Source organism: Artibeus jamaicensis, unplaced genomic scaffold (assembly GCF_021234435.1).
Source record: "Artibeus jamaicensis isolate MK-2021 breed Jamaican fruit bat unplaced genomic scaffold, CSHL_Jam_final contig_327, whole genome shotgun sequence".
NCBI lineage: Eukaryota > Metazoa > Chordata > Mammalia > Chiroptera > Phyllostomidae > Artibeus > Artibeus jamaicensis.
Window position 1 is genome coordinate 5842838 of NW_026521772.1, and position 23961 is coordinate 5866798.

At 40.5% G+C, this 23961-nt stretch overlaps 1 protein-coding gene across 3 annotated transcripts in view; it reads left to right on the plus strand.

The window, feature by feature from the left end:
* DHX9 (DExH-box helicase 9) overlaps positions 1–23961 on the plus strand; it is a 40960-nt gene that overhangs the window by 6935 nt on the left and 10064 nt on the right. For 2 of the 3 annotated variants that reach the window (XM_037145664.2, XM_037145663.2), the window contains exons 4-20: positions 3645–3759; positions 4742–4854; positions 5572–5720; positions 7883–7929; positions 9697–9833; positions 10157–10246; positions 10340–10501; positions 10625–10702; positions 11236–11427; positions 15506–15647; positions 16257–16339; positions 17497–17653; positions 20196–20296; positions 21782–21995; positions 22171–22265; positions 22538–22611; positions 23670–23822. In XM_037145664.2, the coding sequence (XP_037001559.1) occupies positions 3645–3759; positions 4742–4854; positions 5572–5720; positions 7883–7929; positions 9697–9833; positions 10157–10246; positions 10340–10501; positions 10625–10702; positions 11236–11427; positions 15506–15647; positions 16257–16339; positions 17497–17653; positions 20196–20296; positions 21782–21995; positions 22171–22265; positions 22538–22611; positions 23670–23822 (2102 nt within the window). Of the gene's footprint in view, positions 1–3644; positions 3760–4741; positions 4855–5571; positions 5721–6966; positions 7056–7882; positions 7930–9696; positions 9834–10156; positions 10247–10339; positions 10502–10624; positions 10703–11235; positions 11428–15505; positions 15648–16256; positions 16340–17496; positions 17654–20195; positions 20297–21781; positions 21996–22170; positions 22266–22537; positions 22612–23669; positions 23823–23961 lie in introns of those variants that run through there. The other variant, XM_037145665.2, reaches the window with a different exon arrangement.

Here is a 23961-nt window from a genome sequence, read left to right on the forward strand (position 1 = left end):
TATTGTACAGTATATGGGTTTTAAAATATTATTAGCTGAGGAAAATAGAGCAGCTAAAATTGGAAGAAATTAATAAAGATGAAATCAAATTGCTGAATTAAAAAGCAAAAAATATAAAATTTTAAAATGCTCTTGCTAAAAGATAAAATAGCCCATTCTAGGTCAGATTTTTAAAAATTAAGTAAATACTATTGATTCACAGTCCTTTATGAAAACTCCACCTGGTTTAAGAATGCAGAATTTTTCATATTTTAGAAAAATGATATGGTGCACAATACCATATCTTACATGACATCTCTAGCACATTTCTTACTACGTCACGTTAGTGAGTTTATAAGAGAAAATATCCACTCAGTGGTCAACTTAACAGAGGTCTCAAAAAAAAACATTTCATAAAATTAAATGCATGTAATAAAGTACTTAGGAAATGGAGTAGAAAAACGTTTCCTTGACGTGCTAAAAGGTACCATGTGAAACTGTCGGTAGCACTGCATCAAACCGAGCCCTAGGGCAGCGCGACTCGGGGCTCGTGACAGCGTGACAGCCGGTGAGGGAGGCCAGTGCAGAGACAGGAGTGTCGTGGCAGCGGTTTCCCTTTGCTGGTTGATAGGAACCTTGGGCTTGTATTTTATGTCTATTTTATATTCCTAGCAATTCATTTTTTGGGATATTTGTTCCCGATTGAAAGGGGAAAATAGTGAAAACTGCCTCATCTCAGACAGTTGGAGGTGCACTGCCTGCCTTGGGGGGTTTCTGTCAAGTGGGGACCCAAGTGTCTGTCGTCACCGCCATTGGTGTAATGCCATAAAGAAAAAGAAAAGCAGTATGTAATAGAAGAGAAAGAGAGTATAAATACTATAAATAATTTAATTGGAAAAATATTCTATTCACTGTACCAGTAAAAATTAAGAGAACTTAAGAATATGTAGTTTGTAGGGCCTGTAAGAACAACACAGCAGATTTTTATTGAAGGACAGTGTGAAGAACTCTTAAGAGTCTGGGATTTTACCATACTTATAAGCTAATAATTTAGCCTGCCACAATTTCATAGATGCTGGCCAAAGACAAAAGACTTCTAATTAGAGACAGAAGTTTTTATTACAGGCAGCATGGGTTTTCCCTTGTCTCCAAATCTCTTGGGAAACAGATCTACTTCCCACCCTGGAGGAGGAGATGATTCTATTTTCCAAGATTATTTGCTGTTCAGATGTCAAGGTGGTCATGGAGAATTTCAACAGATAGAAGACTTGATGAAATGTAGAGCCACAGCATGTTTCTGGGTGGTAGGTTGCTCTATTTTGTAACATGTCAGTGGATAATAAAGTTCTCCCTGAGTACATTGTATAAGTTTAGCATATTGGATATATTAGGAAAGTTAATTAGGAAAAATAATTACTTAAGAAGTCAAAAGCATAGGAAAAAGTTAAAGTACTAGCCAATTCTACCATGTGTGAGTAAAGATGATTATTTTAAGATTAGAGTAACTTAAGTTGATGTACTATCTCCAAATGTACATGATATATACATTTATATATCAATGTATATTTATAATATAACAGTTGTATAGTACCTATTATATATAATATATGATGTATAATAATTATAATGCAGAACAGGTCTGAGGGGAGGAAGGGCCATTTGGGGATGAATGTAAAAGGCAGAAACTAGACTCGACTACAGAAAGAAGACAAGCAAGATACTGTTTTGGAAAGTAAGCAGTGTTAATAAAGTTAAAAAAGGAAAAGGACAAACAAATTTGAGGGGAACTTGTAGGATGAAGAGTGAATGTCGCTGAAGTGTTAAATTCTTTGAAATTAATGTTAACATAAATATCCAGATAGAATGCTGGACAAGGAGAATATAAATTAAAATAATAGGTTGTTAGAACAAAAACCAAAACTAATATTGGTAAAAGACACAGCATGGACTCTGTAATTCTCAGAATTGGAGAGGATGTGGGGAAATAGATTCTCACACGTAGTAATGGGTGAGTGTGGTATTCAGCAACCTTTTCGTAGAGCTCTGTGGTGATTTTTAAAATGTTGATGCCTTTTAATGCAGGAGTTTTACTTTCATGAATTTTTTCTGTAAGAAATAAACCTAAGTACAAAGAGTTAATGGCAGTTTTTTACGATTTCTTTAAGATTGGCTGCAGTCTAAGTAGCCATCAGCGCAGGATCGATCGAGTTCTATGTGTAGTGTGTGTGACCTGCTGTCGAGTCGTCTCTGACTCCTGGCACCCTGTGAATGAGGGAGGTCCACGGCGTCCTGTCCTTAACAGTCCGTCTAGCTCCAGCAGACGCCTGTCTGTGGCTCCTCGTACAGAGGCGGTCCATCTCCTGTCTCGTCTGCCTCTTTCCTTTCTGCCCTCTGTTGTTCCCACTTCCCAGCGTTGCCGTCTTTTCCAGAGACCCCACCTTGTCATGATGTGCCTGAAGTGAGACAGCTGCAGTTCTGTCATTTTTGCTCTCAGCAATGTTGGAGGCATAATCCGCTCCAGGACCCACCTGCTCATCTTTCCTTGCAGTCCAGGGTACCACGGAGCTGTCCCTCCAACACCATATCTGAAATGAAGCAGGTTTTCCCCTGTCAGCCGACCTCCATATCCAAGTTTTCACATCTGTACATAGTAATTGAGAATATGAGGGTGTGAGCGACCTTAGCCTTGGTCTCTGGTGACACATCTTTGCTCTTGGTCATCTTTCCTCGTTCTTCTGTTGTCTTTCTGGGTCTCAGCCCTCTCTAAATATCTTGGCTGCACTCTGCATTTGAATTGACGACTCAGCCAAGATGAGCAGAATCTTTAGCAATAGCAGTGTCTTCATGGTTTATGTCAGTGATGTATATTTCTTTGGTGATCATGAGCTTTGACTTCTTGATGTTCAGATGCAGTCCTGCTTTGGCACTTCCATCAGAAGTCATTTCTAATCATTGCTACTTTTGTATAGTACCTCCATATAATATAGAATAGTAAATCCTTAAAATTCACATAGATCAGTATTTAAAGAAGTGGGGGAAATTTATGTAAAATGTTTTGCATTTGTCTCGAAACTTGATGTTTCTTCTCTGGAAATCTCCTCTCCCAGATCCTTTTTTAGTTGCCTCTTCACTTGGTGACTTCTCAAAAGTCACCTATGAGTGCAGCTTTTTCCCTCTTCACATTTGAATAGTTGTCTCTCATGGTCCCCATTTTTCTTTTCTGCTTTATGTTTCTCTGTAGTGTTGTATCACACTTGACATACTGTGTACTTGTTGTCTAGCTCTGTAAGACTTGGTGTATACATTTAGAATATAGCTCTTTGCACATAGCTCTATAAGTACAGAACTTGTGTCTCTGCGTTGTTTTATCCTTGGTGCCTGGAACAGTGTGTACCATGTAGAAGGCTCCTAACAGATACTTCTTGAATACTGAATCTATTTATAAAGATAGTAAGTGGAGGAAGTAAATTGACTACATAGCATAAACTGATCCTGCTTTTTGTAGAATTATGTTTGTATACACCCTATATGTATGTATAAAATTTCCAAATGTAGAGTTATGAGTAATTTTTTACTACTCTTCTTTTCTGCCTAAAGTGAGACCATAATAGTTTTACAGTCACTGAAAACAGTTGCTGGTACTGCACTGACTTTTTCACTTGCAGGTGGCACCCCCTCTGCCCCCACTTACCGACACACCTGACGCCGCAGCGAATACTGACGGAGGTTTGCCAACCACCATGGGAGGACCTCTTCCTCCACACCTGGCTCTCCAGGCAGGTAAGGGACTGAGTGTGTGCACATGGCTGAGAGTAAGTTATACACAATCTTGGTCATCATCTCTTTTTCACCCGGGTGAACAGAAATAACTATAGTAAACTCTTAATGTTGAGAGAGATCCCAAAGGCTTCATGAGTGCAAATACCGCCAGCTCATTTAATTTCTCTTACAAGGTGTGATATAGCTTCACTCCTTGCTGTAATTAGCATCTGATTTCTGATTTCTGGATAGATTTTGCACCAGCTAGAACATTTGATTAAAGGACCTTATTTACTGCCCTTTCTTGTTTCTAATGCTTACCAAGTATCAGTATATTATAGACTTGTTTGTTTACCTGTGGATCCAAGCCATTGTTGGGTTCTATATACTACCCAAACTTGTATTGCCGTGTTCACTGTAGGGTAGATGGACTAGGGATCCAGTATGTATGAAATGAGAATAATAGTGGTATTTACTTATTAAGATTGTTGTGAGGAGAAAAATTTTTTAAAAGCATGTAGTAAACTGAGAGTTAATGATCAGTCAGTATTAACTCTTTTTGGTTACTCTGCTTTTTTATCAGGGTCCATGGCTTTCTTGTACCTTTTTAACTTCTCATTTCCATTACCAGCACTAGCAGATAACTTCCTTCCAGGGTCACATTTAGCAAAGAAACAGTTTTATTATTTAATCAGTTTTTTTATATGTAACAACTTGAAAAGCAAAGCTACACTGATAATGTATGCTAGATTACCAGTCACTTCTGATCCTTCCTGGTATCTTTCCACTGCGTACCTGCCTTGGAATCAGCAGTTTAGCGCTATGCTTCAGTAATGTAACACTTTTCAAGTAAGTCGTGGAGATTTCAGGCCCATTTCCAAATGATTGAAACCTAGGATTTCTAATTGTGGAGTACCGAAATGTGAATTATGAATATTCTTTAAAATATTTAGGATCTTCCTGCAGTTTAATTCATCAAGAGAACATTTTCTTTCCTTAATAGAAAATAATTCTGGAGTTGGGGCCTCTGGCTATGGTGCTCCTGGGCCCACCTGGGATCGAGGAGCCAACTTGAAGGATTATTATATTAAAAAGGAAGAACAGGAAGTACAAGCGGTAAGGCTGTCGTCCTGTGTTACATCTCCAAGAGTGGGGTCTGGGATTTAGTTCCCGGCTAGGTTCAAGATACTCGCAGTATAAAGTTAGATGATTCTTTACCGTGGTAATTTGAGACAGCTTGATCACACGTGACACCATAAATCTAAGCTACCCATTAAATTGGTCTCTAGAATTGCCTATGAAATAAAAGTATTTTCTCTTAGTTGTAATATAAGTTCTCATCTGCTTTGTAGGAAATATAGATACCTCAGTAAACCTCATTTTATGAGCTCATATTGTGAAAATGCCTTAATAAAACAGCTTATTTACCTACGTATTTTATTTAAAGTGGTAAACCAGCCCATTAAAAAGTTGTCAGTTTTCTTAGGAACAAAAGTATCTTTTTAAAAAGAAGCTTTTGAGCCCTGGCTGGTGTAGCTCAGTGGATTGAGCGCGGACCTGAGAACCAGAGTATCGCAGTTTGATTCCCAGTCAGGGCACATGCCTGGGTTGCAGGCCGGTTCCCAGTGGGGGACACACGAGAGGCAACCATACATTGATATTTCTCTCCCTCTCTCCTTCCCTTCCCCTCTGAAGATAAATAAATAAAATCTTTTTTTAAAAAAGCTTTTGCATTATAAAGGATGATACAAAGACATTGTTACACATTTCTGTACCTCAAATATTCATAACTAAAACTAGCGCAGCCAAATTTAATTTTCATTGATTCAACAGACTCTTGAATCAGAAGAAGTGGATTTAAATGCAGGGCTTCATGGGAACTGGACCTTGGAAAATGCTAAGGCTCGGCTGAACCAATATTTCCAAAAAGAAAAGATCCAAGGAGAATATAAGTACACCCAAGTGGGCCCCGATCACAACAGGTTTGCTTGTTTCGCTCTTTCCCTTCCATAGGAAGTTATGGTGGCCTGGGATATTTATTGTTCTGTGTTTGGACAGCTGTGTAAAAAAGTTCTGCACAACTCTGCTGCCGGTATTGCTAGATTTTTTAAGGTTCTCTTTGAATCTGACAGGCAAAAATGATAGCCACAGGTGGTGGTATCAGCCAGAGGTGGTGAGTTTATTCACTGTGCTATTGTCAGGGGCAGTTGTAATGATTATTTCTTCAATGGGTCGAGTTAGACACTTAAGTTTTAGAGTCTCGGAGGTAGATTGCATTGCACTTGATCCAAATGTTCCTTCAGGCTTTGAAGCTTGCCAGCCCTTAAGAGTTCTATTGAAGTTTTAAGGGCTTCATATAAAGCTGAACAGCCTCAGTGTTTATATGTGATTAGCCTACTTCTAGGTCGTTAAACTTGTCAAACTAAACATAGAGGGAGGTTGTGACAGTGACAGTATGTTTCTCAGCCTGCTTGCTGTTCTTCCTGAGAGCACTCCAGGGTGTAGTAATTATTACTCCCAGGAAGGCTCATGGATTAGACTCTTGGGGGGCACTGTTCTTCTCTTTCATGAAATAAATTATGCAAAATAAATTAAAAAGTATTTTTCTTACAAACCAAAGCATTCTTTCTCCCTTGGATGCATCTGGCAGCCCTAAATTATTTCTAAAATAACACTTTGACGCTGTGGTCAAAGTGATGTTTAATGAGCATTGTTACCCCGCATCCCACTGTTTTGTTCAATCCTGAATTCTCACGTGCTTAATTCTAATATCAAACTTGAAAACCCTCAGGGGTTGTAAAGGAAAGATGCATTTGTTATTGATTTTTCTTTACTATTTTGTCCTTATGAACTGATTGGGCTTAGCAGCAATGGGGACTTTCCGAATAGTTAAGCTAACTTAAGTGTGCCCACTGCTGCTTGCAGTAAACATTTTACGATGTCACTGTCTTATCATTGACTTCCGATTCAAGGAATTGAAGAATTCAGGATATGAAGAGGAGGGAGGCAGAGACAGTTGGGGGAGCCGGGACAGCATTGCTCCTTGTATGCCCTTTGTTTAAAGGCATAACAGACAGCAACACCAGAGGTCTGTGTTCATACACACATGTGCTGCTGCTTAGGCTGAACTAAGCAATCACATGGGAAACCATTGTAAACTGATTTCTGGTGTCGCTGTTCCCCCTAGGTGGAGGAGAATGAGATTGACTTTAAGCCTGGCTGAGAAACATACTGGCATCGGTGTCATTAATGAAAGGGTGGATGTTGTTCCCCTGAAAGTCAGTGGCCTTTGACCCCTGAAGCAACTGTGCCTGAAGGTCAGTTCACAAGACGTAGAGGAAGGAGTCTAACATTAATTTTTCTTCTTAACCCTCACTTAATCTTTTATTCACAGCACAATGTCAGAGTTAGAATGTACCTGAGCAGTGGAAAGATCAGAAAGCATAGTTTTCGAAAGGCAGTTTTTCCCTTGCTTAAAACCTAAGCCATTGCTTAGAATCTGCTAGCAAGTTTAGCTATAATTTTCAAAGATACTTTGTTCTCCATGACCTGATTTGGGTAAATGTAATACAAATAAGCTAAATTTTTTGTTATCAAGGGCTGCTTCCAACGTCGGGCAGATACCAGACCCCTGCCTCAAGAGCTGCTGGTAGATGCAGTGTTCGCGTGTCCTTGCATTGGGGGCCTGCGTGCACGTGTTAGCTCAGCGTGACAGACTGCAGTCGTTAGTGGAGGGCCCATGCAAAGGGACCTTAAAGGAACCACAACTATAATTTATAGAGCTTTGGTCCTGTTTTATTTCTTGGCCCCAAACTAAGTGGAAAATTCCTTCTCATTGAATGTGTTCTAGCTCCTCAGAGTACAACCTTTGGAATAAGAGTAAGTAAATGTAGAATCTAAAACCCTAACATTTTTTTTCCATGAAAAGTTGGCTCATCATCTTTGATTATAGCAGTCTTGTGGCATGCATGTTATTTGAAGTTTACAAACTTCATTTGTTCTAGGATTGAACAGAAGCAAATGTTTTACAGTGTTTTTTGCTGTGATTTGCTTAAGCAGTTGGAAAAAGCCTGCCTGATTTGGGAGTCTGAATTTAGTAATTTCTAACTGAAATTCCTAACCTTGTTTGTATATGTTGTTACAGGAGTTTTATTGCAGAAATGACCATTTATATCAAGCAGCTGGGCAGAAGTAAGTGTTGCTGATACTCTGAGTATTGTATAGTGGAGTGATACTCACATTAGAGTCGGGGCTGCATACACATGGCTTTATTAATTGAAAGCGTACATGATATAAGGTAGCATCAATGGTAATTTGGAATATTAGTAATTATAAGAATTAGAGGACCCAGTTTTCCACTTTGCAGGTGAAAAGAAAATGATCAGGCTGGTGCTATATTTCAAAGGGTAAAAGATGGTAAGTTACCTAGGAGTCTACCAGTGTCAAAGAACTTTAAAACATTTTTTTCTTTGTACACACAAGCATTCTTCTAGTTTGTTTAGGTAAAACTAGCTAGGTGAAATTTAAAAAAGGAGTAAACTGGATGAGAGGGTTAGGAGGCAGATGTGTAGCATTTACTAGTCATGGAGTCAAGAAGAAAAGGTGAGAGTTACCTCGAGAAACGAAGACTAGATTGGGGTTATTTTATTCATAAAGGAAGTAAGAAGGCAAAGATACGGTGTGTGTGTTCTTTTGTACCGGAACAGTGAGTTTAAACAGACAGTGTGTGGTGCTTTGAGGATAGGAATTAGCCCCGGGTGCCTTGTTTGGTTACTAAGAGATTTTGTGATTTTGAATTATCACACCTTACATCGCTGGAATTCAATTTAACTTACCTGTGAATTGAGAGAAATGGCCTAAGATTTTTTCAAGCTTAAGAATTCTGCAACTGACATTTATATTTCCAATTTCATATATGAAGGACTCTCTTGATAGAATAAAACTTTTAAATGAATTATCAAGAGATGGTGTTGCAATTTTTATACTAGCCTTTCAAAATGTATCATTCAAGTGGATGGGATGTTAAGGGAAGAGGACAAAGGCAGTCTGACGTCTATGAGCCCATCAATCTGACCATCAGAACGAATTCGACTAAACTGGCTAATTAGGCAGGAGGGACCTGTTCCCCTTCTTGCTCTGCCATCGCTCCTAAAGCTGAGTGATACAGGAGAGGAAACTCTCCGTTAGCATTTTCTTTAAGAATATGAGTAACTATTGGCTTCAGTCTGGTGTCAGGATCAACACACTACAGACCCCTGGCAAAGACAGCCCGCCACCTGTTTTTCTCAGGTCATGCTGGGATACAGTTTTACTCGTCTATTTGTGTCAGGGGATAGTGAGCTTCTGTGAAGGGCCAGGTTGTAAGTATTGTAAGCTTTCCAGGTTACATATATCACATACTTTGTCATATTTGTACAATTCTAAAAACAAAAAATAATTCCTAGTTCCTGGGCCTGTGGTTTGTCACACCCTAGTTGAATATTGTATGTGGATGGTTTTGTGCTTTAAAGGCAGGGTTGGGCGGTTGTGATGGAGGTGATGTGGCCTGTCCCACCTAGAGTATTTATTACCCGGCTCTTTACAGAAGATTGCAAACCCCTGGTGTCCATTTTTATTTTTATTTTTGTTTTTTTGCTTTTTCGCTCTTTGCTTTTACAAAGTTAAATTGTGTTTTCTTCCCCCTTTTAATATCATGATATTAATAATGATAACTTATTGAAATAGGTTATTTGCTTTTATAGTGATTATTTGTATGTGTCTTAGTATCAGCCAGTAATCAGTAACCATCTCTTACTTGATGTTGTAGAAATTGCTTTTGGTTAGCAGTTAGAATGAAAGTTAGAACCTATTATGTACTCTGTATTATAGGGCAGCTTTTGTACTCATACTTGCTTATGAGATACGATGTTTATTTATTTAGATATTCTTGTCTTGGGTAATCTTAACCTTAAATTACAGGGATTTTTGCACGGGAACATGGATCAAATAAGAAACTGGCAGCGCAGTCCTGTGCCCTGTCACTTGTCAGACAGCTCTACCACCTTGGAGTGATTGAAGCTTCCACTGGACTAACTAAGAAGAAAGAAGGAGAGACGGTGAGTCTTTAGACATGGCAGCTCAGAGAGATACTGTAATAGTCTGCCTGTTGGGTAGGATTTGGCTAAAGAAGTTTGTTAGTAGTGGTAGGAGTCTTACCTTAAGAGATGGGAATGGTCTAGTCGTTTGTGTCTGGTGGGTGGCTGTGTTCACAGTGGGCAGTAATCGTTGAAGTAATTCTTCCACGGAAACGAACTGACTCATTGTTGGCTCTGGGAATATTGTAGACCTGATGCTGCCGCAGACTCTCAGTCCTGCTCTAGTAGATTTAAGGAGTGCGTGTACGCATGGCGTGGTTTTCATGGTCATTTTTTTTCTGTAGGTGGAGCCCTACAAAGTTAACATCTCACAGGATCTAGAGCATCAGCTGCAAAACATCGTTCAAGAGCTCAATCTTGAGATCTTACCTGCAGTAAGCATACAGTTACTTAGTTCACCTTTGTAGAGAAATTCTCATTCAGACAAGCAGCTGGTGTTGGTTTTTTGTTTTCTTATTTTTTAATAGCCTGATGATCCTTCCGTGCCCGTCTTACTCAGTGTCCGCAAATTGGCCCACTTCGAGCCATCTCAGAGGCAGAACCAAATGGGTGTGGTTCCTTGGTCACCTCCGCAGTCCAACTGGAACCCTTGGACTAGCAGCAACATTGACGAGGGGCCCCTGGCTTACGTGAGTGCACCGTCATTCCTGAGACTAGACTCTTGCATTTTACTTTTGGGTCTATTTCATTAGGGATTCAGGTTGAAGATGAGTTACATGCTTCTGTTTGACTATTGCCTTCCCATTTTACAGGCTACTCCAGAACAAATAAGCATGGACCTCAAGAACGAATTGATGTACCAGTTGGATCAGGATCATGATCTGCAGGCTGTAAGTCTGTGCAGTGTAATAGGCAAATGGTGCTCAGAGCGTCAGAACTTTGTAGGTATGGGCAGATGGGCAGTACATAGTACATTTGCCCTTTCTGGGAGAGTAGACAAGGGTGGTTGCTACATGGCTTATCTGAGTTACTACCAGAGGGTAGCAGTTGAGAGTTAAGGGCGTGGGGTTGTTAGTTAATGTAAATGGAGAGATTTGGGGTAATGACTCTATTTGATGTTTTTCAAATAAAACAGCATTAAAATGTTAGAAGAAGTGGAATGTGTATGGTGTGTTCAGGGAGAAAGCAGGAAAGTAAGGATGCGGACAAGGCCATTAGGTAGATTCTTCAGAAACTCCGTGAGAAGGGACAATTCTATTAGATAAATATACATCCTCATTCGTGAAAAAGGACATTTTGAATATTAAGCCAGAGGAAAGGAGTTTTTATAGAGATGGCACTTTATTTATTTGTCTAGGCAATAGGACATTTGCTTCTAATGTGTATGTTGGTAGAAATTTGAGGTGTAATTTTTCTAATACAGATCTTGCAGGAGAGAGAGTTACTTCCTGTGAAGAAATTTGAAAGTGAAATCCTGGAAGCAATAAGTCAAAATTCAGTTGTCATTATCCGAGGAGCTACTGGATGTGGTAAAACGACACAGGTTCCCCAGTTTATTCTCGATGACTATATCCAGAATGACCGAGCAGCCGAGTGTAATATTGTAGTAACCCAGGTAAGTCATGAGCCAGCTGACTGTGTGTCTTGTGGTTGGTTTGAAGGTGGAAATACCTAGAGGCCAGACTCTTCCTAATTTTTTGATCAACTCCCCTTTGTAGCCGCCTAAGGTTTTGAAAGTGGTAGAGCATCAGTCAGGCCTTTTAAAATTAAACAAACTGTAGAAAGAACTAAAGTCCTCTCGTGTATCCTTCAGTGATAAACTATGCTGAATCATGTAGGAGATTTCTTTCTGTCTGGGCTGAAGGGTGTCTTCGGGCCCAGAATCAAACAAGAGAGAGTAATTTCTCAAGTTCATATCCGAGTCTTGGTTCTTTTTATCTTGTCACTTAGTAAGTTTCAGTGAAAGCAGATAATGGTTGACTTTTACTGAGTGCTTCCTGTAGCATTTCTGTCATTTCAGGACCTAGCTGTCCCTCCTGTAAAATAAACCCAAGGTGGAGCCAGACATGTTTTGTGATATCTGGTGCCTTAGAAATCATTTTATTGCTGCTCCGCTCTGTTACCATGTATTTGAATACCCAGATAAGCAACAGAGGTGGAGTTCTGGGACCCGCACCCCCTCATTTAGACAGCTCTAAAACACAACTTGTTGCAGTTCTGGGTAAGTGTCAAGAGGGGTCACCAAAGAGGTGGGCCCTCGACTTCTGGACTTCTGCAGTAGAACAGTCTGAAGCAGTCGTTCAGTTGCCTGTGCTGTGGAGAGCTGCCCAGTGTCTGACCTGTGGGGCTCTCTGAGTCCTCAGTAAACACTAGCTGTTCAGTTAAAGTGCGTACAGATGAACTGTGTAGAAGAGGAGCTGAGACACTAAGGCTGGGCTCCTGGCACGAGGAGTAAGATTCTGCAGAGAAAGGCAGTCAGCAGATGTGTGCGATGAAAGTGTAAGGAAGCTCATATCCTGGAGGGTGAATGAAGTGTCCTGTTGGAGAAGCTTCACATTATTTCTTGCTTTCATCACCAGTACTTTCTAACTAGTTTCACTTAAATCAGTTATTGTTGTTTTTACTATATTGTCCAAATACAGCATAAAGCTATAACAGTAAGAGGCAGTATGATTGGGAGTAAAGAAAATTTATATTATATCTAAAGCAATATAAAGTTTTTTGGATGAATTTAGGAAAATAATTTAACTTCTCTGAGCTTTTTTTTTATCAGAATGAAAAAAATGTGTTCTGAAGCACAAATAAAATAGTATATGCAACGATGGTATTGACTGTTGCATTACACAGCTGATAATTGTGATAATTCTAGAGGCCTCTATAGCCTTGGCTTTTTATGTTTATTTGTAGAATATAGAATATTTCTGCATACCATATAATAGTTAAGAGAGGAATAGGTAAGCCATATGTGGAAAGGTAGTCCTGCAGATACAGGTGATGTTTTTCTGGTGAGCCTTGCCTTGGGTTTGTTTGCTGTGGGGCGGTGTGTGGAACACTGGTTGGTAGCACCGAGGGTCGAGGGAAAGGAGTAACGTATTGAAGGAATGCACAGGTGACTGAGCAGTCAGGGAAGGGCTGGAATGTTCACTAGTAGCCATTTATAGTAAGCAGTATGCTACTGAAAATGCTTACCTTGTGAATATTTGTAATGAAAATTAAAAGATTATTTTAGTTGCCTTTTTCTATAAAAGGAGTATATAGTCTTTGGAAAAAAATTAGAGGTAGAGTAAATTTTAAAGAAAGCAGAGTCCACTTGGGATCCTACCATCCAGAAGTAATCATTTTTCGTGTGTCTTCACCCTTTGAGACTGCGGTGTATACACCGAGTCTCCGTCTTAACCTGCCCCCCTGTGTGTAACAACATACTGCGGTATTGGAGGAGCCGCATGATTTTTAGCAATTCATAATCTGTTTTATGCATATGCCCTTATTTTATTCTTAAGTAGTAAGGATTTTGTAAGGTTGTTTTTAATATTTTGGTATTGCCTATGCTGGGGTAAATTCTTGTATGTGCATCTTTATACATTAATTTCATTGTTTCTTTGGAGTAAATTCTAGACATTGAGTTGTATCAAACGGTGTGCATGCTTTAATTTCATGTGCTTTGCCATACTCCCGTCAGGAAAAATCACAGATTTCTAGTCGACTCAATTATGAATGAAAAAAGCACTTCTTTCTTTGGTGTGCATTTAAAAAAATTTTTTTGTTTTAAAGTCAGGGCTGTGGAAACCAGAAGTTGCTAAGTCAAGAGAAGTATACAAAATATGGGTAGGACATGGCAGGGTCATTGTTTCTTTGCTGTTTGAATAGTCACCTTGATGTTGGTGTTTTCTGTCCATACTCAAGGGGATTTAACTAATGTGGCTTCTGAAGATGGGTGTTTGCACCTCTTGCGTTAATTTGTAACACCCTCTGTCATGGATGGCTTTCTTGAGTCTTTTAAGGTAGTTGTGCTTGGGGGCACAGTAGAGTTAAGGACTAAAATAGGTACTACTTGGGGACTATGCCATCTCCTGCCCATACTCATTTAGAAGACTGGAATCTACCCCAAGGTGATAAAAGCAACCCCTGAGTACCCAGTAGTATCAAATATTTTACCATGTTTTAAGTTCTAGAAGCCAGCTATTTAGTGGAAATGTTGAATACTGTGGGAAAGACAAAAGTAGAGGAAGAGCATACTAGTAGGATCAAGCATTTATTTGTAGGATGCAAAGAACTTCTTGAAAGGGCTCAGAATACTTTGGAGTTTGTAACTTTCAGTGTAATGTCTTTCACATTTCTTGACATGAGTATAGAGCAAAATTCTTCTTGATGGACTAATACACAGCTCAGTTTTTCATGTAATACTTTTATTCAGGGCTGGGGGGGTGCAGTAGTGGTCAGTAAAAGCTAGTGTAGTTCAGGTCAAGGCGCATAAATCAGACAGTGTTGCTTAGAATATAAGCTCTGGAAAATTCAACATTCTGTTCAAGAAGGCCTCTTTTAATCCTCTCTCTTTGGCTAGGATAAATACGAACTGAGTGATTGTACACTTAAACCTGTATTTGTTACTAGCCCCATGCCCTAATGGGTTCTTGTATTAGGGATATGCAAAATAATCATGTTTTGTAATTAATTCAAAGTTCTAGTGAAGTTACTGTGTTTTGGTTTTTTTTAAGATTCTGTTAGCCTCTGGTTTCCTAACTAGTCATATCATAATCTGGATATCTTCATATAGGTACTTAACTAGATAGAAGACTCAAAAAAGTTTTCTTAAGCAAGAAACTAAACTATAAACTGTCATCAGGAGCGCTGACAAAATCAGATTCAGAGCAGCTTAGAAGCATTCAGTCCTTATAATCTTCCTGTACTTCCATCCCCTTAGGGCATAGTACCCACCAAATGAATATTGCTTTGCACACTTGGAAGTTATGGAACACTTCAGACAAGTTTTCAGAAGAATCAAGGTCCAATACTTAAAACATTAACCCACAGCAATCCCCTTAGGACTCAGCATATGTGTTGCTGGAAACAGTAATATACACAATGTTTTTCCCACTGTGGAAGCTCATCAAAACGGGAGTCATTTCAGTGCCCCATCTGGCACCTTGTATGGCACCTGATGCAAATACACAGTGAGTTTGCTGGCTTTGAGTTAATACGTGAATGAAAGGTGCCACAGCGGACACGGCAAGAAGATTGTTCACCTTCCCAATACCACCCGTCTTAGTTAAAATGTTTTAAACGTGTCTTCACTGTGGTGGGCAGTTACAAGAGTGCTCTTTCCCTTTCCCTGCTGGAAAATCACTCTGCATATTGTTAACAGTTTAGGCCAATGGGGAAGTTTTATTTTATTTTTTATTTTTCATAAAAACCTTGGGATCACTTCATATGCAAAATGAAAATCAGCATTTTTAAATGTCTGCCATAGTTATGTAGTCTTTTTTTTTGCCCTGAAATAAAAAAAAAAATCTTTGGAGCTTCCTCAAGATATCATCACTGTTACTGTTGATTACTGAGCTCGGAGTGGGACATGATGAATCAGTAACCCTGTAAACAGATGTACTTGTAATTTTGTAACTTTTAAATCACTTTTCTTTTGTTGGTTTTTGTTTGTTTGGTTGGTTTTTTGTTTATTTGTTTGTTTTGGGTCTCAGCCCAGGAGAATCAGTGCCGTTTCTGTGGCGGAGCGAGTTGCCTATGAGAGAGGAGAGGAGCCTGGAAAAAGCTGTGGCTACAGCGTGCGGTTTGAGTCCATACTTCCCCGCCCTCACGCCAGTATAATGTTTTGTACTGTAGGTCAGTGATGTGTTTTTATTTTGGTCTTTCATTTGGGGGTTATATTGTGCTATTTTTTTTTTTTCAATGTATGGTTGCCTTTTGTGCGTCCCCTGCTGGGAACTGGCCTGCAGGGAACCGGTCTGCAACCTAGGCATGTGCCCTGATTGGGAATCGAACCGTGCTTGTCTGGTTCGCTGGCCCGCGCTCAATCCACTGAGCTACACCAGCCAGGGCATATTGTGCTATTTTTGATGAAAACTTGGTAATATCACAGGATGGCTAGAAATAATAAATCAAGGAGCCATTCTTAGAATTCTTGTTTACATAGAACTCTGGGAGCATGATATATCTGCTGGGCACTGTAGCTTAGAAAAAGTGAAATTTAGAGTTTTATCTCAATTCTCTTTTCATCAGACACATATATTTCAGAGTACACCATTCATTACCTGTTAAATAATTTTAAGTGTGCAGGTGATTATTTCCTTCTTAAAATGCTGTTGAGGTTATATTAGTTAAGTATTATATAAGCAGAGTTGATTGTCTAGAAATCTGTTTCTCTCCACTTTTCTCCTGGCTTGATCAGCATAGAAACTCATCTTCAGTCGTGGCTCTGATTCTCTTTCCCAGGTGTGCTCCTGAGAAAGCTAGAGGCAGGCATTCGCGGGATCAGTCACGTGATTGTGGATGAGATACACGAAAGAGATATCAATGTAAGTAACTGAGCCTCTGGCAAGGACCCAGCATTGATGTTCTGAATAAGAATAAGTCCAAATGGAATATCTGCTTTCGTTTTCTTTCTGCACTGCTTACATCTTCCTTTAAAACCATGAACTGTTGTCACAAAAATGTTGGACATCTTTTTTAGTGAGGCCATTAAACCCTTTTTTCTTTGTTAAACTCATAGCATCCTGAAAGTATGCTATGTAAAGACTTCCTATTGTACAGTATAACTTCAGCGAACAGTAAGAGCTAGCATGCACACGTTTACCCATAGAAATGTGTGTGTGTGCAGCAGGAGACAGGAACGTGAATGTTCACAGTAGCAGATGTTCACAACAGCAGAATCCTGGAAACAACCTGGAAACCTGCAGCAGGCATCCCCGCACACCTGCTGGGGAATCGGTTGGTATATTCACACACTGGGATGTTACACGGTCATCAGGATAGCTGTAGTAACGTGGATGAATCTCAGCAGTGCTGTAGTATGTGAGAAGGGGAATTCCCAAAGATTATATAAGATATGTAATAAAGCTGAGGAAAAGTAAACTTAAAAACATAAATAAGTATCCATATAGATGAGATGAAAGCTACGTACACTAAAGGAATATAAACAAAAGATGCAGTGTGGTGGTTTTCTGTAGTTGGGCAGAAGTGATGGGCTAGAGAACTGCCCAGCTAGAGAAGAGTTACATCGGAGTTCGGGCTTTTGTGTTTTTTCATGGGTCTTTTCATGGATACTTTACATTATTAAATAATAAATGTCTTGGCCAGTATGGTGTTTGAGTGAACCAGCTAGGACAGGACATTTTCATCAGTTTTAAGATTTGCTTTATATGTGATTAGTTAACTGATTTTTGGCTCATCATTGGTTTCCCTGTTTTTCTAGTTGAAGTTTGTGTGCCTACAAATGTAAATTTTACTGGAAACTTTGAGATAGTCTTTGCTGTCATTTATATCTTTTTCCTCTTCCCTTATCCAAATAGCACTCCAATTCTCACAGCTATTATTTAAAGTACTGTTACTGCATTCCATGGTAACTCTGTATATGAGGCTTCTAAAAGTCACCTGAGAAACTGAAGTCTTCTGGGTGCATCTTACTAGCAAGGACTTTCTAATGCAATTTTTGTTGTTGTTTGTGATTAAACAGACAGACTTCCTTCTGGTAGTGCTGCGTGACGTGGTTCAGGCTTACCCTGAAGTTCGCATTGTTCTCATGTCTGCTACTATCGATACCACCATGTTCTGTGACTATTTCTTCAGTTGCCCTATCATTGAAGTTTATGGGAGGACTTTCCCAGTTCAAGGTAAATCATTTGGGGGTGGGTTAGGAGGGCGAGTATCTCCTGTGCTAAGGAGTATAACTCATTCATTTCTTAATTCTGGAGATGAAGAAAATGTCCTTTGTAGGTTAAAGGACATTAAAATACAGGCCAAATTAGTATTAATGTATCACAGCATTGTTGTGGTAAAGCAGGAGTGGGGACAGTGTAAGGGGAGAACAGGTTTCATTCGCTACATGTAGAGTTTGCGTAGGTAGTAAATGTCCTGCTCTTTATAGCCAAACTTGTCAAATTATTACAGTGAAGGGTAAATCAGTATGATCCGTAGATGGTTGTGGTGAATTCTGTTAAAAGTTGATGTGGCCAGGGTTAAGAGAATTTTTGTTAGAGCCGAAACAGGCAGACTTGAAATGAGAGTAAGGTATTTCAAGGTTGAGTATTTCAGTAGTTAAGATTCTGATGGCTATAGTTAAATCTTTACTTTTAAAAGATCTTTGTCATCACCGTTTTCTAGTAGCTTGGGTTAAAACAATGAATTACGGCACAGTCTTAATTGAGGCATGTAAGTAAGCTACCAGGTATGCAGTTTGAAATGATGAATGAGTATTTCAGGGTGCTAATTTTTGAAGTTTTAAAGTACAGGTAGCCCTGAAATTAAAACCACTGTAGGAACTTTCAGTCACGATGGAGGCATAGGTAAACGTGGTTCACCTCCTCACACAGGCACATCAGAATTACAACTAAACTCTAGGATAGCCGTCACTCAGAACCGTCAGAAAGGGAGTTGAACGGAAGTCTGACAGCTACAGAATTAGATAAACCATGTCCATCCAGACTGGTGGGGGGGCGGAGATATTGGCTGGTCCCACATGCACATGTGGGTAAAAGTTCTGGGGGGATGTCTTGGGAGTGAGGGGTCCCAGCTCCACACGAGGCTCCCCACCCCCAGCCCAGGGGTCCAGTGCCAAGAAGATACGTCTCTACAATTTCTGGCTGCAAAAACCAGCAGGGACTGAGTCAGTGGAACAAACTGCTAGGTCCAGGCAGTTCCTCTCAAATGAACCATGATTACAATCGGGGACATCAGTAAGAACTAGTGTTTAGATACAAATGGATGGGTAGATTTGTATCAGTACAAATGGATAACTAACAAATAATTATAACGAATGGATGCATGAGTTAATATGTGTGTATATATTTCCATACATATACACATATATAAACGTGTGTTTGTGTATGTGCATTCTCAGCTCTGTCTGCCGAGCAGTCCTAGAAGTAATGACACCCCAGTAGCAAGGAACATGCCAACACCCAGATCTTATTTCAGTACCATTTTCCAGTTAAAGAACCAGATGCCCATGGAGAAATTGTGATTCTAAGATTAAGGCGAGGGTAGTCAGGACGAGCCTGGAGTATTTTGTAGTGCTAGAAAGTAAGGAAGTGCTTGGAAAGAGAAAACAGTGGTGGAGAAAAGGGACTTGGGAGCCAACGGGGCAGAGAGTTCCATGGCCAAGGCTGCAAGAGTTCGAGCAAAAAAAAAATAGCAACCTTGGGTTCCAGCTCTGTAAAACAATACTCTTGAATCTTTATGATAGCTAAATAAATAAATGGGTAATAAAGACAAGTCTCTCGTACAGAAGAATTCCAAAATATGTATATAGATACTCTCCCCTAAAAAGTGGGCTTGCCCTAGCTGGTCGGCTCAGCTGGAGCGTCATCCGGAAGACCGAAAGGTCCCTGTTGGATTCCCAGTCCTGGTGTGTGCGAGAGACAACAGACTGATGTTTCTCTCATGGAGATGTTTCCCTCTTTCTTCTTTCCCTTCTCTAAGCATGTCCTCTGATGAGGATTTAAAAAAAGAAAGTGGAACTTAACTCTTTGTCCCTTGAGTGTGCTGTACTGAATAACTTGTTTCCAAAGAGTGAAGTGTGGAAAGCAGGAGGCAAGTGTAACTTTACAGTGTAGTGACTTGGCAAACACTGTCTCAGGCGATCAAGTTTAACAACATCAGTAACAAGTCATGGTGATCGCGTGTACTCTGGATATGTGATGAGAATGGCACTTTGGGCTCTTGGCGCTTAGGGGGCAAGCAAATGTTTAGATTATGTGACACTTCTGGGCCCATCAGAGAACCCCAGGAGCATAATTGGTCAGCAGATGTTCCGGCAGATTGACTAAATGGAATCCACTTTGGGTGCACATCCTTCTAGAGGATGGATGGGCCACGGCATGTTATTGTATTGTCGTTTCTTTCTGTATGTAACTGCCACGCTGTGGGGGGTGTACAACAGGGAACGTGCACAGCAGGCGTCTCTGGGTGTTGGATTGGACTTCCTGTGTAGAGGGTACCCTGACTGGCTTTGCGTAACTCCCCTTTCAGTTTTGAGAGATGGGAACACTGAGTGAGATTAGGAAAAAGAGGTATTGCCACTGGAATGTCTTGGTAGTTGTGAAGAACCCAGGTGGTGGGTATTAAGTAATTTTGAATTATGAATTGGAAAGTGAGTTTAAAGACATCTCCATTCTGAAAGTCGATAGTACTCACCGGACTGGACTGTGCTTGCAGAGTACTTTTTGGAAGACTGCATTCAGATGACCCACTTTGTTCCTCCACCGAAGGACAAGAAGAAGAAGGAGAAGGATGATGATTGTGGCGAGGAGGAGGATGTGAGTGAATTTCATGAAGGTTTTTTTGTTTTGTTTTGTTTTTTAAGATTTTTCATTTATTTTTAGACAGGAAAAGGAGAGAGAAACATCAGTGTGTGGTTACTTCCTTCATGGCCTGCACTGGGGACCTGGCCTGCAACTCAGGCATGTGCCCTGACTGAAAATTGAACCAGTGACCCTTTGGTTCGCAGGCCTGTGCTCAATCCACTGAGCCACACCAGCCAGGACTTGTGAAGAATTTTCATGGTGGGCACATTATTGTCACAGAGAAGAGAATAGATTTTAGTAAAAACATGCAGTAAGTTAGCATTACAGAAAACTTCTTAAAAAACTGACTATAACGTCTATCTTTGAGTGGATAGTGTCACTCCAAAGAGTTTCACATTCAGTGACAGGCCCTTTTCATACCATGAGTTAAGTAATCTCTTGCAAAAATAGTAAAAAGAAAAGAGAAACAGTAAGATGTTTAAGCCGCCCAGCTCCTGGGTCATGGACTGGAGCAAAGGCAGAACCACATGCCCCGCCCAGCTTTGCTAAATCAGAACCTGCACCGTCACCAGCTCTCCAGGCCACCTGTGCGCGCAGTACAGCCTCAGGAGCAGCGGCGTTAGCACCTAGACTAGAGAGACTGGTGACAACATCACACACAGAGGGAGTCACGAACTAGGGAGTAATGAGGGACTTTCTTCGTAGGAAAAAAATATTTTTTTTTTATAGCACTTACTTTACAGTACTATAAAGTTGGGTCAACAATAAGATAAAAGTTCATCTTGGAGCTCAAATTTGAACGGAATGACTAATGTAAGACAACCAGCAATGCAGAATTTGTTAGAAAATAAACCTGGGATCGGATATATTTAATCGAAGACCCAAGGATGTAAATGAATAGCAAATTAGAAAGTTTATCAGGGAAAAAAATACCAGTTGTAACAACTTTGTTTCTCATTCCAGAATGCTTGGTTTGTCATTGATTCTAAGGCAGACTTTTCACATTATTTCAGAAATAGATGAAAGGGATCAAGTCTGCCTGCAGTTCACTCATTTAAGAATTAAAGGACTTCCTGTGTGGTATGCAGTGAGTCTGGGAATTACAGGAAGGCATTTTGTGTGGATAAATTCTATGGTAACTGATGCACACAGGATCATACAAATCAGCAAGGAAAATAATTTTTGAAAAAACTGGAGTTTACAGTCAGCCATAAGAGAGGAATATACTCAGTAGAAGGAGCCATTAGAAGTTTAAGAGTCAAATGTAAGTTGACATTTAGTCATGTCCTATGGGAGATGCTGGTCGGTAGCTACATTCAGTATGGCAGCATGCAACAGGTTCTGCGTTTTTGGACGTTACGTTTCTTCTGTGTACCAGAAAGGACTGATCAGCTGGAACTGAGGACAGTAGGTGTCATTGGAAGATCAGCGCAAACGTGGGAGACTGAGCCCACGAGGTGCAGTGCGCAGTGCCAGACCTCCCTCCCTTGTTTGCAGGCCAATTGCAACCTGATCTGTAGCGACGAGTACGGCCCAGAAACTCGAATGAGCATGGCTCAGCTGAACGAGAAGGAAACTTCTTTCGAGCTCATCGAGGCCCTGCTGAAGTACATCGAGACCCTCAATGTCCCCGGAGCTGTGCTGGTCTTTCTGCCGGGCTGGAATTTGATTTATACTATGCAGAAGTACTTGGAAATGAATCCACATTTTGGTATGAGCCTTTGAATTCTCACATGTTTGAGAGAGAGAAGGGACATTTTTGCTTGTGTCTTAGCCAGTGTGTGAAAACAAAATTTAGCGTGTCCACTTTTAAGTTACTATGCATAATGTAGAGCAGTTTTAATCGGCTTCTGTTTTCAGACCTTAACCTTTCCGTACTGTTGCAGGAAGCCAGAGGTACCAGATTCTGCCTCTGCATTCTCAGATCCCGCGGGAGGAACAGCGCAAAGTGTTCGATCCAGTACCTGTTGGGGTGACCAAGGTAAAGGACAGCCGTCTGTTCCAGTGGCATGAGTGGCCTGGGTACTAAACAAATGTTACTGGCCTTCAAAGGGCTATTAAAAGTAGTCTCCCTAAATTGAGGGAAGAAAAAGATCTTCTCTCCCAGTTTAGTAAGCTTTCGTCAGTGGCTGAGTGATTTTTGTAAGACCTCTGTAATTCTCTTGTCATTTGTCACAGAAGTAAATCAGTCTTTTCAAGTACATAATGGGAAAATCCTGAGTTGTAATTTTTCTTAATGTCGTTTCTTCACAGGTGATTTTGTCCACGAATATCGCAGAGACAAGCATCACCATAAACGATGTTGTCTACGTCATAGACTCCTGCAAGTGAGCTCCCTAGGGACCTGTCTGCCTGGGATAAATCTTAGAATGTTCCGTGTGGCGTCTCCTGTCAGTTAACAGAAGCAAAAACACCGTATTTTTAAATTCCTGTGTTTTTACGCCATCAACGTTACTGTGCATTTGTATATACCGGGTTATAGGCTAATTAATACATTTCTCTGGATACTGGACATCACAAATCAGTTGTGAGGGGGGAGTGACATAGCTTAATACTCTGACTTCCAACTGACTTCCACTGCTCTTGTCTGCATGTTGTTTGGTGTGGCACATGACAGATGTCCTACCTGTAGTATAGGACACTCATTTCAGAGCTAACAGATTTCATATTTGATATGATATAAGCCTGTGTGTAGATAAAGTGCTTATGTGGTAATTGATGCACAGGACAAAAAAGTCAAAGTTGGTTATTTGGCCAGCTTGTGGCCCCCTCTTCTTTGAAAGGTCCTCAGCCAGTCTGGCAAGATTTGCCAACACCCAGTTTCGGGAACGGCAAATAGTGTGCAGCCCTTTCCTGCCCATCCCAGTCAGCTTGCCCCAGCCGCCTGTGTGTGACAGCGAAGGGCTCGGGGTTGCGCAGTGCCTCAAATCGAGCAGGCCCCTCTTGGTGAGGCCACAAGGAGTGCCACGTGTTCCGTTCAGCATGGGCCCTTTAGATCATAGCATAGATCATCTAATTGTCCACCTAATTTACATGCTGGATCCTGTGTAAATGCTTTACATTTATTTATTCACTTAGTATTTATAAATTAAAAAAAAAATACAAGGTAATAGCGTTCTACTTGTTCAGATGAAGAAAAGGAGGCACAGAATAAGTCAGTCACTTAGCCAAGATCATCCAGCTGGTAAGTACCACCTGGGTGTTACATTGCCCTTTTAGCAAGTTGACAGGAGAGTGCAGAGTCCAATTCTTGTTGGTACTGTTCACAAATAGACATCATCAGTAGGCGTGGCTATCTGGAAGCCATCCCCCCACTTGGTGGAATTACAGTAGTTACGTATTGGTAGTTCATGAGTCTTCAGATTAACCACTCTTTGTTCCATAGGCAGAAGGTGAAGCTGTTCACTGCTCACAACAATATGACCAACTACGCCACCGTGTGGGCATCCAAGACAAACCTGGAGCAGCGGAAAGGGCGGGCTGGCCGCGTGCGGCCAGGGTTCTGCTTCCACCTCTGTAGCCGAGCTCGTTTTGAGAGGTGAGACCAAGTCTGGAATACACATTGAAGTGTTTTTTGACCTTTTATATATCTCTCCTCTTTGCACCCTCCCCCAAACTCTCTTCCACAACTTGGTGAACTCAGTGCCTAAATACCTTCAGTTAAGTATATTGGAGGA